The sequence below is a fragment of the Octopus sinensis genome, linkage group LG29, assembly GCF_006345805.1.
Source record: "Octopus sinensis linkage group LG29, ASM634580v1, whole genome shotgun sequence".
NCBI lineage: Eukaryota > Metazoa > Mollusca > Cephalopoda > Octopoda > Octopodidae > Octopus > Octopus sinensis.
This window is the reverse complement of record NC_043025.1, coordinates 12,271,474-12,288,973: the sequence shown is the minus strand read 5'-3', so window position 1 is coordinate 12,288,973 and position 17,500 is coordinate 12,271,474. Positions and strand designations below refer to the sequence as shown.

The window sequence follows — 17,500 nt, the reverse complement described above, 5'->3', positions numbered from 1 at the left end:
AGTCGAGCAAATCGACCCCAGGACTTATTCTTTTAAAATAATAATAATGAAATTATTGTATACAGTGCTCAGGTGCAGCACAACTTGTCAGAAAGTGCATATAAAGTACATGCAGTGAGCCCAGTACTTATTCTATCGGTCCCTTTTGCCGAACCGCTAAGTTACGGGGACATAAACACACCACCATCGGTTGTCAAGTGATGTTGGAGGACAAACATAAACACACAAACATGCACACACACACACACACCACACACACACACACATATATATATATATATATATATATATATATATATATATATATATATATATATATATATATATATATATATATATATATACATATATATATGTATATATATATACATATATACGACGGGATTCTTTCAGTTTCCGTCTACCAAATCCACTAACAAGGCTTTGGTCTGCCCGGGGCTATAGTAGAAGACACTTGTCCAAGGTGTCACGCAGTGGGACTGAACCCGGAAGTATGTGGTTGGTAAGCAAACCTTATTTCTCTCTGCCTCTTAACATATAAAGCGCGACGGGCCGCGATCTTGGGCGTCAGTCACATATTGACAGTGTTCAATAACTGGTACTTATTTTATCGATCCCCGAAAGGATGAAAAGGCAAAGTTGACCTTAGCGGAATGTGAACTCATAACGTAAAGACAGACGAAATACTGTTAAACATTTCTATCAGCGCGCTGACAATTTTGCCAGCTTTCTGCCTTATTAACAAATAAAGGGCAACGGGCTACGATCGTGTCCTTCGGGCACAGGTCGACAGAGTGGAGGCGCAATGGCCCAGTGGTTAGGGCAGCGGACTCGCGGTTTCGATTCCCAGACCGGGCGTTGTGAGTGTTTATTGAGCGAAAAACACCTAAAGCTCCACGAGGCTCCGGCAGGGGATGGTGGTGATCCCTGCTGTACTCTTCCACCACAACTTTCTCTCACTCTTACTTCCTGTTTCTGTTGTACCTGTATTTCAAAGGGCCGGCCTTGTCACTCTCTGTGTCACGCTGAATATCCCCGAGAACTACGTTAAGGGTACACGTGTCTGTGGAGTGCTCAGCCACTTACACGTTAATTTCACGAGCAGGCTGTTCCGTTGATTCGGATCAACCGGAACCCTCGTCGTCGTAACCATCCATAGCCTCTTGAGGGAATGCCATTCTTCCTAAAGGTCTTCAAACTCAAAGAAGTGATGTTTATCATAGGCCTGGATATCCTAGGTATATAATATTGTTAATATCATATATACCTGGGTGCTCTTGCTGACACCAAACCTTATGTTCGTCCACGTCATATTTTCTCTTATCCCTTACTTTGAAGCCCAAGAAAGACCCTTCGACAATTTTTGTACCTGTATTTCAAAGGGCCGGCCTTGTCACTCTCTGTGTCACGCTGAATATCCCCGAGAACTACGTTAAGGGTACACGTGTCTGTGGAGTGCTCAGCCACTTGCACGTTAATTTCACGAGCAGGCTGTTCCGTTGATTCGGATCAACCGGAACCCTCATCGTCGTAACCGACGGAGTGCTTCCACACACAGGTCGACAGGCCCCGATCATGGCCCAGATAGAGGTATTTAATTTATGGGCGTTTGTTGGGGTCTAATGTCACTCAAATGCTCCGATACCCCCCACAATGCAAGAGTACTAATAGTTCAACTAATGACTATTCAGATGATGTAAAACTTACTACCATTATATACTAAGAAAATATTTTTAACTATTGGATCTTTTCGGTTTGAACGGCAGTTTTTTCTAGCGGTGTCATATGAAATTGTCACCCATAATTATGACCCTAGTATCGATCTATTGCATTTCAATCTGTTTTAGGGTTAGGGTTAGGGGGAAGGGTATCTTTTTTCGGATCTTTTCGGTTTGAACGGCAGTTTTTTCTGGCGGTGTCATATGAAATTGTCACCCATAATTATGACCCTAGTATCGATCTATTGCATTTCAATCTGTTTTAGGGTTACGTTTAGAGTTAGGGGTTAGGGGAAGGGTATCTGTTTTTCACAGAATGTTTTTTACCTCAATAGACGTCATAGATTGGTTGAAATTGCAGAAATTGAAGAAAAAAACAACAAATATCTTACAAACTATAGAATTTTCTCAATAAAGCCAAGAGAAAAACATGTTTTAAAAAACACATTCTACCAGTATACGAAGTTTAAAAGTGGAAATTAAGTGGAAGTTAAGTGGAAATTATTTCAAAAAACTGTCGTTCAAACCGAAAAGATCCGGGTGTTCTCCTCAAGAACCACTTGATTAAAGTTTCAGGAAATATTAAAATATGTCAAGGACATTTAATTCGTGACGTTCTTGTCATTGACGTAAGTGAAATTGTCAAAAATACCGCCTACTTGGTACGTTCGTCAAGTCCGATAAACTTAATTGCTTTTCGTTTAATAGTTATTTCGTATTAAGGTGTCTAAATCCTCGTGGTTAACTCGTTGTGGGCCACATTATTCGACGTCGGGGTCACTTACTATTTCATTCCACTACAAGCTTCATTGCTAAATGCCGTCTCTCGACCAGTTTTACAAGACACAAAAACCGCGTGAATTTTATTTAATCACAAACGAATGAGAAAATAAATTACTTTCCATCACTTTTCGCTTGATATTCAAATATACAACAAAAAAAAATCATTCGGTTGGCCATGACAGGACGCATAACTCAGTTTTCTACAACCCGTGGCGAACACTTCTGAGTGGAGGGCGTGGTTCCTCCAGATCTGTGCTTTTCAAACTTTTTGCTGGAGCGGAACCCCAAGGAAACATTCCACTGGCTCAAGGAACCCCTAGGAAACATTCCACTGGCTCAAGGAACCCCAAGGAAATATTCCACTGGCTCAAGGAACCCCAAGGGAACATTCCACTGGCTCGAGGAACCCCTGTGCAATAATTTAATAGTCTTATACACACATATCTGCACAGGAGAATTAAAAATTACTGCCGATTTTAGCAGTTTTGTAACTTCTTGCGGAACCCCTAAAACTGTACTGGCGGAACCCTGGTTGAAAACCACTGCTCCAGATCGTCAAAACGAGTGATTAAATTTCATCAAAATAGGTAAATAATTCTCTAAAATTTCTCTTAATTGTTTTATAATGTGGAATATACATTTGATAGGTGTCCCGTAGTTTCGACCGCGAAATAGAAAATTCAAAGGTTTTGGGGTAACAAGCTTTGCTTCCCAACCACATTGTTCTAGGATCAGTCCCACTGCGTGGCACCTTGGGCAAGTGTCTTCTATAGCTTCGGGCCGACCAAAGCCTTGTTAATGAATTTGGTAGGCGAAAACTGAGACCGATAGAATAAGTACCGGGTTTACTCTTTTACTCTTTTACTTGTTTCAGTCATTTGATTGCGGCCATGCTGGAGCACCGCCTTTTAGTCGAGCAACTCGACCCCAGGACTTATTCTTTGTAAGCCTAGTACTTATTCTATCGGTCTCTCTTTTTGCCGAACCGCTAAGTGACGGGGGCGTAAACACACCAGCATCGGTTGTCAAGCAATGCTAGGGGGACAAACACAGACACACAAACAAATACACACACACACACACACACACACATATATATATATATATATATATATATATATATATATATATATATATATAATATATATATATATATATATATATACATACACGACAGGCTTCTTTCAGTTTCCGTCTACCAAATCCACTCACGAGGCATTGGTCGGCCCCGGGCTATAGCAGAAGACACTTGCCCAAGATGCCACGCAGTGGGACTGAACCCGGAACCATGTGGTTGCTTAGCAAGCTACTTACCACACAGCCACTCCTGCGCCTATAAAAAAGAAGAAAACTTTAAACCTTCCTGGGTCCGATTCATTTAACTAAATGTTCTTAAAGGTCGAAGTCTAATAATTAAAATAAATAAAAGATAATCCCTGAGTCCATTCGGTCGTTGGAAAATGTACGTCTTTCTGAAGGTGTTTAAACGGCGTTCGTCCAGCCTTTATTAAGACACGACCATCTCGTCTTTTTGGAAGCCCAAGTCTCCCTCATGTCAGACACTGTCACCAGCTGTACACGACTTTATTTATCCCCTCCTATGTCATATGGGAACGTTGTGTGGGAGAAGGGTTGGCCAACTATAATAATTAGGGATGTATTCGCCTCACGCCTCGAGACCCCCCCCCCATGTGGCCACTGGAGCTCCTAGAAGCAGATACACCTTCCACGGGCAGATCCAAGGGGAGACCTGATGGGCATGTTCCCCCTTCAAGAAAATAAATACGCCCTTTTAAATAGTTATTAAGCCCTTTGGTCCTGGAATTATATTCCGTTCTGGCCTTACGCCCTTCCTTCGAAACATTCCGGTAATTTTTTATATTAACACACGCACGGTTTTCACTAAGAAAAAGAAATTTGGAATTTTTGGGTGTAATCAAGAGACCTGAGGGGCATGTTCCCCCTTCAAGAAAATAAATACGCCCTTATAAATAATATTATTAAGCCCTTTTGTCCTGGAATTATATTCCGTTCTGGCCTTACGCCCTTCCTTCGAAACATTCCAGTAATTTTTTTATATTAACACTCGTACGATTTTCACTAAGAAAAAAATGATCGGAATTTTTGTGTGTAATCAAGTACCCTGGCCTAATATTCTGCAAATCCCTTATTTCGGTTCGGAAAAAAAAAAAAGTGGGGATATACGAGGGGCGTTCAATAAGTAATGCCCCTGACCCACTTCCCATAGCAGTAGAGCAACGAAACTTGGCACAGGTATTAGTCTTTTTCTACATAGGAACCACCCAGAGTTACGCATTTCTCCCATCGTTTGATGCAGCTCTGGAGACCGTTTTTGTAGAAGACCCCAGCTTGGTCCTCCAACCACAACGTGACTTCAGAAAGCAAGGCTGCATCATCTGGTAAACGCTTTCCTTTCAAAAACAACTTCACGGGTGGGAAGAGGTGAAAATCAGAGGGTGCAAGGAGAGGAGTTCATAGCCGCACGCCTGTGCTTTTGATATGGCGATACGCGAGTTGTGGACCGGAGCGTTGTCCTGCAGGAGGAGGATGCCTTTGCTGATCTTGCCCCGCCTCTTGATTTTGATAACTTCTCTTAATTTCCTCAAAAGTGAAGCATAATAGGCTCCTGCAATTGAGGTACCCTTTGCCAGGAAATCTGTCATCACTACTCCGTCCTGGTCCCAGAAGACTGTGAGCATGACCTTGCCAACGGAGGGCTGCACCCTTGCCTTCTTTGGAGGGGGTGAGTCACGGTGCTTCCACTGCATTGACTGGGCTTTGGTCTATGGATCATCGTGATGGACCCAAGTTTCATCCTGTGTAATCAGTCTTTTGAAAAATTTTGACTCATCTTCTTGGCACATCTCCAAATTCATCCTCGAGCACTCAACGCGTTCTTGCTTCTGGAAAGGCGTGAGCAACCTGGGAATCCATCTGGCAGACACCTTTTGCATATGCAAATGGTCATGAATGATAGTTTCCACAGACCCGGTACTAATCTTGACCTCATGGGCTATTTGGCGAATAATTATGCGTCGATCTTCCAAAAGTGCAGCCTCAACTTGATGGACAGATGCCTCATCAATGGCAGAAGGGGGCGACCAGATCTGGGAGCTGTTTCCACAGAGTTCCGACCATGTTTGAATTCACGATGCCAGCGTTTTACAAGGTCATATGATGGGGCATCATCACCATAAGTTACTTTCATTTCATCAAAAGTCTCCCGTGGTGTGCGTCCTTTCAAATACAAAAACCGGATCACTGCTCGACACTCAACAGGCTCCATTTCACACTTGACTCGGTTCAAACACCTGTAAATCAGAAACCACAATTAATTCAGAGCTGTAATTTGCCACTTACTCTATAGAGATATAAATGATTGCACATGCAAAATTTCAGCTAGATCAAACAACTGCAAATGGGTCAGAGGCATTACTTATTGAACGTCCCTCGTATTTCCGGGTTCAAAATCAAATAAATTTGTAAAAAAATGAAATCTCTCTTTCAGCGATTCTCTCCCCTTGATTGATGGATGGTTTTTTTTTTTGCCTTCCCCTCTTTTACTCTTTTACTTGTTTCAGTCATTTGACTGTGGCCATGCTGGAGCACCGCCTTTTAGTCGAGCAAAATCGACCCCAGGACTTATTCTTTGTAAGCCTAGTACTCCCCTTTCGCGTGCGCGCATTTTTTTTTTTTTCATATTCGTTCATAGGAAGTTGTTTTACACCTATTACACACATTTTTTTGTTTCTTTTGAATGGTGTAACGCTTTAGTTTAACCCCTAGTACTTATTCTATCGGTCTCTTTTGCCGAACCAATCATTTACGGGGACGTAAACACACCAGCATCGGTTGTCAAGTGATGTTGGGGGGGGGGGACAAACACAAACACACATACACACACACACATATATATATACATATATACGACGGGCTTCTTTCAGTTTCCGTCTACTAAATCCACTCACAAGGCTTTGGTCGGCCCGAGGCTATAGCAGAAGATACTTGCCCAAGGTGCTACGCAGTGGGACTGAACCCGGAACCCTGTGGTTCGTAAGCAAGCTACTTACCACACAGCCACTCCTACACCTTTTTTTTTTCGAGTGTCGTAGAATTAAAAAATTTTTTTTTTTATATATCATCATCATCATCATCATTTAGCGTCCGCTTTCCATGCTAGCATGGGTTGGACGGTTCAACTGGGGTCTGTCAAGCCAGAAGGCTTCATCAGGCCCAGTCAGATCTGGCAGTGTTTCTACGGCTGGATGCCCTTCCTAACGCCAACCACTCCGTGAGTGTAGTGGGTGCTTTTTACGTGCCACCCGCACAGGTGCCAGACAGAGCTGGCAAACGGCCACGAACGGATGGTGCTTTTACGTGTCACCAGCACGGGGGCCAGGCGAGGCTGGCAACGGACACGAACGGATGGTGCTTTTACATGCCGCCAACACGGGGGCCAGACAGAGCTGGCAAACAGCCACGAACGGATGGTGCTTTTACGTGTCACCGGCACGGGGGCCAGACAGAGCTGGCAAACAGCCACGAACGGATGGTGCTTTTACGTGTCACCGGCACGGGGGCCAGACAGAGCTGGCAAACAGCCACGAACGGATGGTGCTTTTACGTGTCACCGGCACGGGGGCCAGGCGAGGCTGGCAACGAACAAAATGACATATCTGGGATGCCGCAGTCTGTGGGTCTTTTGCTCCCTCCCACATCCTAGATGCTGGCACAGGATTCGCTATTTCAAAAACTCCTCTCAGAAAACATTAAATCTTCTCTTCTTGCATCGCAATTATTATTTTCTTTTTTATCTTGTTTTGTTTTCACTAATGGCTTTTTTATTGTTTCTCTTTTTATTCAGAATACGACGTGATATCTGCAACAGAGAATATTTTTGGGGGTTTTATCAAACATTCATCACAATTGAAAGAAACTGTGTCATTAGAAGAAAAACAACTATGACCCTTTTTTTAAAAAAAATATAAATCTTTGATAGAATTCCTGTGAAATATTTTATCCGGCTGAAACCGGTCCGTAAAACTTCTCCATTTCACCATCTGGAATATGTTCAAGGTGATACAGTATTCGAATTAAACCCGAATTGCGAAAGGATTTGTTGAATCGTCAAAGATTTTTCAAGGTTCATTGAAATAGAATAAGTATTTGTTAGGGGCTAAAATTTAAAACCGAAAGAAAGAAAAGCGTCTGTATATCGTAGAGCAGTGCTTTTCAACCTTTTTGCTGGAGCGGAACCCCAAGGAAACATTCCTCTAGCTCGAAGAACCCCTGTGCAATAATTTAATAGTCTTATGCACACATATCTGCACAGGAGAAATAAAAATTACTGTCGATTTTAGCATTTTTGTAACTTCTTGCGGAACCCCTGGACTGTACTGGCGGAACCCTGGTTGAAAACCACTGCTCTAGCTCCTTAAAAACTTTGTAGACAAAAGATCTGACAACTTTTAAAAAGGAAACATTCCACTGGCTTGAGGAACCCCGGTGCAATAATTTAATAGTTTTATGCACACATATTTGCACAGGAGAAATAAAAATTACTGTCGATTTTTGTAACTTCTTGCGGAACCCCTGGACTGTACTGGCGGAACCCTGGTTGAAAACCACTGTCGTAGAGAGAGAAGAAAAATGCTGGAGACTGAATCGTGCGAAGACAATGGTAAATGTGAATCGGAACCTAAGAGAACTGGGGTTACTGATGAGGCCCCAATTGTTATTGGAAAAGCCCCTCACCAATGTGATATCTGTAAAAAGGTCCTGTCTTGTAAAAGTAAACTTAATGCTCACAAATGGATTCATACAGCTGAAAAACCGCATAGATGTAATATCTGTGGTAAGTCTTTTTCTCAGAGAGATCTTTTAACTACGCACATTTACAGCCATACAGGAGAGAAGCCTTTTCATTGTGATATCTGCGGTAAATCATTCACCAGGGCAAGTAGTGTAGCTATACACAAATTTACTCACACAGGACAGAAACCATATCAATGTGATATTTGTAACAAAGCATTCAGAACGAAAAGTAATCTAGTTGCACACAAATTTATTCACACAGGAGTGAAACCTCATCAGTGTAGTATCTGTGATAAATCATTCTCTCAGAAAACTGGCTTAATTTCACACACGTACACTCACGTGAATCAGAAAGGATGTGTTTCTGGTAGATCAGAGACAGACAGGTTTCTTCTTCTCACTAAAATGTTGCGATATCGTTGCGATATCTGTGGCAGATCGTTTATAGAACTCAACCATTTGAAGAATCACAGACGCACTCATACTGGAGAGAAACCTTTTCCGTGTAACATCTGTGGCAAATTTTTCTCTTGGAAAAAAAGCTTGGCTATACACAGACGCATTCATTCAGGAGAGAAACCATTTCGCTGTGATATCTGCGGGAAGCCGTTCTTTTGGAAATATTGCTTAATTAGACACAAACGCATTCATGGAAAAGAGGAACTGATTAACGGTGATCAATCGTTATCTGTAAGTACTGACTCGATCCAAGAGAAACGCATTTGTACAGGTAAACTGCCGCATACCTGCGATACCTGTGGTAAATCATTTAAGATAAGAAGTCGTTTGAAGGTGCATCAACGTAGCCATACAGGAGAGAAGCCGTATCGTTGTGAAATCTGTGGCAGAGCGTTCTCTCAAAGGTATTCCCTGACTTATCACAAGCGCACGCATACAGGTGAGAAACCATTCCAGTGCGACGTCTGCAGTAAATGGTTCTCTAACAACGCTCACTTGTCTCATCACAGATGCACTCATTCGGGAGAGAAGTCGATTCTCTGTGAAATCTGCGGCAAATTGTTCGCTTGGAAGAAAAGCTTGGCCATCCATATGCGCCTTCATACAGGAGAGAAACCATTTCGCTGTGATGTCTGCGACATGTTGTTCTCTTCGAGCGGTTACTTGGTTACGCATAAACGACGCAATCACCGAAAAGAGGAAGCGCACACTGCTAGTAACGACTCGACACAGGAGAGACCCGTTTGTACAAGAGAGAAGCCGTGTTGCTGTGATATCTGCAAGAAATCGCTCTCTTCGACAAGTAACTTAACCGCACGCGTGAACACTAATGCAAAACAGAAAAAACGTATGTTTGGTAGACTTAATCGTAGTCAGACGATGCGATATCGTTGTGATATCTGTGATAAATCAGTTAAAGGCAGCAAATATTTAAGATTACATAAACGTATTCATACAGGTGAGAAGCCATACAAGTGTGATGTCTGTAGTAGATCATTCGCTTGGAGAAACTGTTTAGTTATACATGAACGCACTCACAGAAAAAAGGAACCCCTTAAAGGTGCTAAATCATCATCTGTAAGCGCAGTCGCCACAAAACAGAAACGGGTTCGTCCAAAAAAGAAGCTATATTCCTGTGATATCTGTGGTAAAGTGTGCCATTCGAAGGGAAGCTTAGCTATACACAACCGCATTCATACGGGAGAGAAACCATTTCATTGTGATATCTGTGAGAAAGCATTTGCTCAGATGAGTAACTTAACTAGACACAAACGCACTCATGTCGAAGAGGAACCGAACATCAGTGGTCAATCATCGTCCGTAGGTAACGAGTTAACCGAACTGAAACCACATGATTGTGATGTCTGCGGTAAGTTCTTTTCTCAAAGGATTTTCTTACATAGACACAAGCGCACCCATAAAGGGTCGACCTACCGCTGTGAGATCTGCGGTAGAATGTGCCGGTCGAAAAGTAAATTGACTCAACACAAAAGCATCCATACAGGTGAGAAGCCATATCGTTGTGAATTCTGTAACAAAGCGTTTACTCAGAAAACCAGCCTAATTAACCACAGGCGCATTCATACAGGTGAGAGACCCTACAGTTGCGATATCTGTGGTGACCGTTTCTCTGAATGTAGTTCGTTAATTAGGCACAAACAAATGCATACAAGAGACGAGCAACATCAAGGTGATGTCTCAGGTGAATCTTTCTCTACGAGCGAACGTCTTCAAACAGAGAAACCATATCGTTGTGACATTTGCGGCAAGTCTTTCGCTTACAACAGTTGTTTAACGACGCACAGGTATACTCACACAGGTGAGAAACCGTACAGGTGTGATGTTTGCGGGAAATCCTTCTCCGACGGGAGCAACTTGACTAAGCACAAACGTGTTCACACGAAAGTGAAACCGTATCGATGTATTATCTGTGGTAAATCCTTCTCTTTCCGTAGCGGATTAACTACCCATATATTCCTTCATACCGGGGAGAAGCCACACCACTGTGACCTCTGTGGTAAGTCGTTCAACAAGAAAACCAGCTTGACGAAACACAAGCAAGTTCATACAAAGGTAAAACATAGAAATAAAACGATAAAACGAAAATATAAGGCAATAAAACAAACATAAAACAAAAATATAAAACATAAATGGCGGTGCCCCAGCATGGCCACAGCTCATTAGCTGAAACTGGAAAAATCAAATCAAATCAAAATCAAATCATAAATAAAAAGCAACATAAAAATATAACAATAAAACAAAAATATAAAACATAAACATAAAACAATAAAATATGAACAAAAAACAAAACAAAAATATAAAACAAACATAAAACAAAAATATAAAACAATAAAACTTTTCAAATCTAAATAAAATGGAATTAAACAAAAATAAACATTATTTTTCCTCTTTTACTGTTTTTGTTTCGTTTTGAAAAATAAAAATTTATTTTACAGTTTGTTATTGTTTATATTTTGAATCACATAATCTTTTATGGGGGGCACCAAAATCTTCTAAGTGCTTAGGGCCTCAATGGGTCTTAATCCAGCCCTGATTTTGTTTCTTTGTCTTGGCATTGCATGACAGCTGTAAACGAGAGTCAATGTTATACAAGCAGTGTTGTTCATTTCCAGAATTCTGTATGAATATATCTGGCCATGGAGAAGTATTACATTGCTCGGAAACTGGGGGTCCGGTGATAAAAAGGGCATCCAGAAACTGAACCAAAATAGGGAACAAGATCCTAAAAATTTATTTTATAGCTTGTTATTGTTTATATTTTGAATTACATAATCTTTTATGGGGGGCACCAAAATCTTTTGAGTGCTTAGGGCCTTGATGGGTCTTAATCCAGCCCTGATTTTGTTTCTTTGTCTTGGCATTGCATGACAGCTGTAAACGAGAGTCAATGTTATACAAGCAGTGTTGTTCATTTCCAGAATTCTGTATGAATATATCTGGCCATGGAGAAGTATTACATTGCTCGGAAACTGGGGGTCCGGTGATAAAAAGGGCATCCAGAAACTGAACCAAAATAGGGAACAAGATCCTAAAAATTTATTTTATAGCTTGTTATTGTTTATATTTTTAATTACATAATCTTTTATGGGGGGCACCAAAATCTTTTGAGTGCTTAGGGCCTTGATGGGTCTTAATCCAGCCCTGATTTTGTTTCTTTGTCTTGGCATTGCATGACAGCTGTAAACGAGAGTCAATGTTATACAAGCAGTGTTGTTCATTTCCAGAATTCTGTATGAATATGTTCTGGCCATGGCGAAGTATTACATTGCTCGGAAACTGGGGGTCCGGTGATAAAAAGGGCATCCAGAAACCGAACCAAAATAGGGAACAAGATCCTCGTGTGGCCCCTGGTCTTGCCAGTTCTTAGCAAGCTCTCCAAACAGATGTTAAATGATGAGGAGGAGGCTGCATGCCATCTTTTATGATTGACATTCCCAGCCTTAGAAAGGGAAACATGGCCCCATTTTTCACAGATCCAGTGCTTTTGTGTATTATTTGAGGTTCTGATGACATCTTTTCTGAAGTCAGCACCTTTTGTACTTAAGGCAACCTTCTTTGAAAATATTAAAGGTGTATACAGCTATGGTACGACCACACTTGGAATTCACATCATCAGTTTGGAGCCCCTATCTTGCTCAGAACATTGACCTCCTGGAATCTGTCCAGAGACGTGCAACCAAACGCATACCCTCCATCAGACACCTACCATACTCTGAGCGCCTTGTTTCCCTGGGCATGGATTCACTGAAGCTCCGGCGTCTGGCGATGGACTTGGTAAACACCCACAAAGTTATCAACCACCTCACCAACAACAACAACAACACTGAACACCTTTTTTGATCTCCATATGTCCAACACACGTGGACATGCCTACAAAGTCAGAAAACAGCTCCTTCCATGACTTTCGGAAACATTTTTTCACGCTCAGAGTTGCTGAAGCATGGAACAAACTGCCTGCGTCAGTTGTTGACTGCCATGACACTGCATCCTTTAAGGCCCTCATGCTTTCCGAAATCTGCCGAAACTGCACCTGATTGTCCCCTTTCCATACTCATACACATGTGTGTATGTCATGACTCATGCACTGTTCTTTTCCTGACGCTTGTACATTACCCTATGTACTATACATACACTTTAGATGAGTTGTGGGCGCACCTGAGCACTGTACACAATGTTTTATTATTATTATTATTATTATTATTATTACAATTTTCTCAGGCATGGCTGTGTAGTAAGTAGCTTGCTTCCCAACCACATGGTTCCAGGTTCAGTCTCACTGCATGGCACTTTGAGCAACTGTCTTCTACTATAGCCTTGGGCCAACTAAAGCCTTGTGAGTGGATTTGGTAGTTGGAAACTGAAAGAAGCCCCATCATATATGTATATATACATGCAGAGCTGGGCATCATCATCATCATCATTGTTTAACGTCCGCTTTCCATGCTAGCATGGGTTGGACGAATGACTGAGGTCTGGCGAACCAGATGGCTGCACCAGGCTTCAATCTTGATCTGGCAGAGTTTCTACAGCTGGATGCCTTTCCTAACGCCAACCACTCCGAGAGTGTAGTGGGTGCTTTTACATTCCACCAGCATGGGCCCAGTCAGGGGTCACTGGCAACGACCTCGATCGAATCTTTTACACATGCCACGGCACAGGTGCCAGTAAGGTGACACTGGTAATGATCACGCTCGAATGGTGTCTTTTACGTGCCACCAGCCTGGAGGCCAGATAGCCGCTCAGGCAATGATACGTCTGTTAATCCATTAATTGTTAATTAATGGCATTAACATTTTTGTTAATGATCAAGTTTTAAGTTAACTTTGAAAATCACCATCAGACTAATTAATTTCCGTTACAATTAGCTTCTGTTAACTCAAGTCCGTTAAGCCCCAAATGTCATAAAAACCTGTAAATGTGTGGTGTTAGTGGTGTTATGGGCTGTGATGAGCTATGTGGTGTTGGTGGAGAGGATGGTAGATGAGGCAAAAAGGGAAGTGAAGACTGCAGGGGCTGGCAGAAGAGTGAAAGGGACATGCGTGTGCAGGAAGCACGTGTGGTCAGTTCCGGAAAAGACAGCGCAGAGATAAAACGTGTTTAATTCGTGAGAGTGACCGCTCGTCCCGCTGGGGTCAACAGGTAAGGCCTTTTGTATTTCTTTCTCCCGTTTGCTTCTTTTTTTCTGTTGTCCTTTTCCTCCATCACACTACAAGCTATTTCGGCTCATAACAAAAAAAAAATGTTTAAAAGTTCTTATAGGCGCAGGAGTGGCTGTGTGGTAAGTAGCTTGCTAACCAACCACATGGTTCCGGGTTCAGTCCCACTGCGTGGCATCTTGGGCAAGTGTCTTCTGCTATAGCCCCGGGCTGACCAAAGCCTTGTGAGTGGATTTGGTAGACGGAAACTGAAAGAAGCCTGTCGTATATATGTATATATATATATGTGTGTGTTTGTGTGCCTGTGTTTGTCCCTCTAGCATTGCTTGACAACCGATGCTGGTGTGTTTACATCCCCGTCACTTAGCGGTTCGGCAAAAGAGACCGATAGAATAAGTACTGGGCTTAAAAAGAATAAGTCCCGGGGTCGAGTTGCTCAATTAAAGGCATGGAACAAGTAAAAGAGTAAAGAGTATTGTTTTCAGATTGTCTAAGCATATTTAATATTGTACACATCATTCCTTCAACCCCGATATCACGTGATCACGTGACCAACCAGACCATCAGATGTTGTTACACATCGCTGGTCACAATGCGTTCGCATTGTTTTAGCCTTCGAATGACGCCACCCCGCTGGCTAAGCGAGCAGGCCAACAGAAGAAAGAGTGGGAGAAAGAGTGGTGAAAGAGTACAGCAGGGATCACCACCCCCTGCCGGAGTCTCGTGGAGCTTTTAGGTGTTTTTGCTCAATAAACACTCACAACGCCCGGTCTGGGAATCGAAACCGTGATCCTACAACTGCGAGTCCGCTGGGCCATTGCGCCTCCACTCTGTCGACCTGTGCCTGACGGACACGATTGTAGCCCGTTGCCCTTTATTGCTCCTCCACACCCCAATATATCGCCACTTATTATTATAAATAACTTGTAGGAGCTCATTTAGCCCTGCCTGGATTTGAAACTAAATCCACCTGCTTGTTGCTTGCAAAGACAGCGGGGAAATTTCTAATGTCCTGTCGAGAGGGAACAGTGATTGATACGTTTTCACTTAATCCTTGACCTCACTGAAGTGGATGTCAACAGAGAAAATATTGAGTTCCATAAAGGGGAAAAAAATAAACGGAAGAAAAAGTGTTGGTAAATATTTCGGTGTGAACACAAATAGCTGTTACGTGATAGCAGGGCATGCTAGAAATAGCAGCCAATTCTTTCCTTTTCTGGTAAGAGGAGCCGTTTACGTGTGATTTCGATGTCACATTTGTTGAAAGCATGCAAAATAACCTGGATAAGAAGAAAAGACCCGTGAAACAAAACTCCCTTCGAGGTCCCCACCTTTCTTTTCCAGAAAAAAGGGGCTTGCGACGGGTTTGTAGGGCAGATCTGTTGAAAGCACCCGAAAAATCTGTGGGTACGCAATATTTACCGAAAGAATAAAATCTCTGCCAGATCAGATTGGAGCCTGGTGCAGCCATCTGGTTTGCCAGTCCTCAAATCTAAGTAGAGACTTCAAACTTGAAATATTCAAAGCCACAGTCGAACCAATCCTACTATATGGCTCAGAAACCTGGACGTTATCAAAGAAGCTTGAGAGGCGGTTGGATGGAACCTACACTCGCCTCCTTATGAGAGCTCAAAATCTCTCGTGGAGGCGCCATCCAACCAAAATGCAAATATATGGGAAACTACCACCTGTGTCATCTCTTGTGAAAGGTAGGAGAGTCCAGTTTGCTGGACATTGTTGTAGAGCTGAAAAAGAAGTAATTTCTACTCTTCTCCTCTGGAAGCCATCTACTCGCAACACCAGAGGGCGCACACTCTCCTACCCTGATGTAATCTCCAGGGATACAGGCATCCAGCAACAGGACCTCCGTAATGCTATGATGGACCGTGAAGTCTGGCGTAGCATGGTAAATTCCATTGTCTCGACCACGGTCGAACAATGATGATGATGATGATGGTTAGGGTTAGGGTTCTCTTGTGGAAGCGCCATCCAACCAAAGTACAAATATATGGGAAATTACCACCTGTGTCATCTCTTGTGAAGGGTAGGAGAGTCCAGTTTGCTGGACATTGTTGTAGAGCTGAAAAAGAAGTAATTTCTACTCTTCTCCTCTGGAAGCCATCTACTCGCAACACCAGAGGCCGCACACTCTCCTACCCTGATGTAATCTCCAGGGATACAGGCATCCAGCAACAGGACCTCCGCAATGCTATGATGGACCGTGAAGTCTGGCGTAGCATGGTAAATTCCATTGTCTCGACCACGGTCGAACAATGATGATGATGATGATGATGCCAGTCCTCAGTCAAATCATCCAACCCATGCTAGCATGGAAAACAGACGTTAACGATGATGATGATGATAATGATTTTAGGTGTTTTTTTCTTACACATACATAACACGGCCCTTGCTCAGTTGGGACTACGTGTGTGTTAGTTTGATATCATCATTCAATAAAATTTGTTTATAGAGAGAAAAATATTAAAAAATATCAATAGCACAGGAGTGGCTGTGTGGTAAGTAGGTTGCTTACCAACCACACGGTTCTGGGTTCAGTCCCACTGCGTGGCACCTTGGGCAAGTGTCTTCCACTATAGCCTCGGGCCGGCCAAAGCCTTGTGAGTGGATTTGGTAGACGGAAACTGAAAGAAGCCCGTCGTATATATATATGCAGGAGTGGCTGTGTGGTAAGTAGCTTGCTTACCAACCACACGGTTCTGGGTTCAGTCCCACTGCGTGGCACCTTGGGCAAGTGTCTTCCACTATAGCCTCGGGCCGGCCAAAGCCTTGTGAGTGGATTTGGTAGACGGAAACTGAAAGAAGCCCGTCGTATATATATATGCAGGAGTGGCTGTGTGGTAAGTAGCTTGCTTACCAACCACACGGTTCTGGGTTCAGTCCCACTGCGTGGCACCTTGGGCAAGTGTCTTCCACTATAGCCTCGGGCCGCCAAAGCCTTGTGAGTGGATTTGGTAGACGGAAACTGAAAGAAGCCCGTCGTATATATATATGCAGGAGTGGCTGTGTGGTAAGTAGGTTGCTTACCAACCACACGGTTCTGGGTTCATCCCACTGCGTGGCACCTTGGGCAAGTGTCTTCCACTATAGCCTCGGGCAAAGCCTTGTGAGTGGTTTGGTAGACGGAAACTGAAAGAAGCCCGTCGTATATATATATGCAGGAGTGGCTGTGTGGTAAGTAGCTTGCTTACCAACCACACGGTTCTGGGTTCAGTCCCACTGCGTGGCACCTTGGGCAAGTGTCTTCCACTATAGCCTCGGGCCGACCAAAGCCTTGTGAGTGGATTTGGTAGACGGAAACTGAAGGAAGCCCGTCGTATATATGTATGTATGCGTGTGTGTATATGTTTGTGTGTCTGTGTTTGTCCCCCCCCCCTACATCGCTTGACAACCGATGCTGGTGTGTTTACATCCCCGTAACTTAGCGGTTTGGCAAAAGACACCGATAGAATAAGTACTAGGCTTTCAAAAAAATAAGTCCCGGGGGCGATTTGCTCGACTAAAGCTGGT

General features: G+C 43.0%; 1 protein-coding gene across 1 annotated transcript; it reads left to right on the top strand.

The window, feature by feature from the left end:
- The first annotated feature begins 3,046 nt into the window (after positions 1-3,046).
- On the top strand, positions 3,047-10,976 carry LOC115226035 (zinc finger protein 91-like). Its single transcript, XM_036515013.1, has 3 exons — positions 3,047-3,088; positions 7,387-7,743; positions 8,157-10,976. The coding sequence occupies exon 3, from the start codon at positions 8,172-8,174 to the stop codon at positions 10,923-10,925; it is 2,754 nt and encodes a 917-aa protein (XP_036370906.1). The 5' UTR covers positions 3,047-3,088; positions 7,387-7,743; positions 8,157-8,171; the 3' UTR covers positions 10,926-10,976.
- The last annotated feature ends 6,524 nt before the right edge of the window (positions 10,977-17,500 follow it).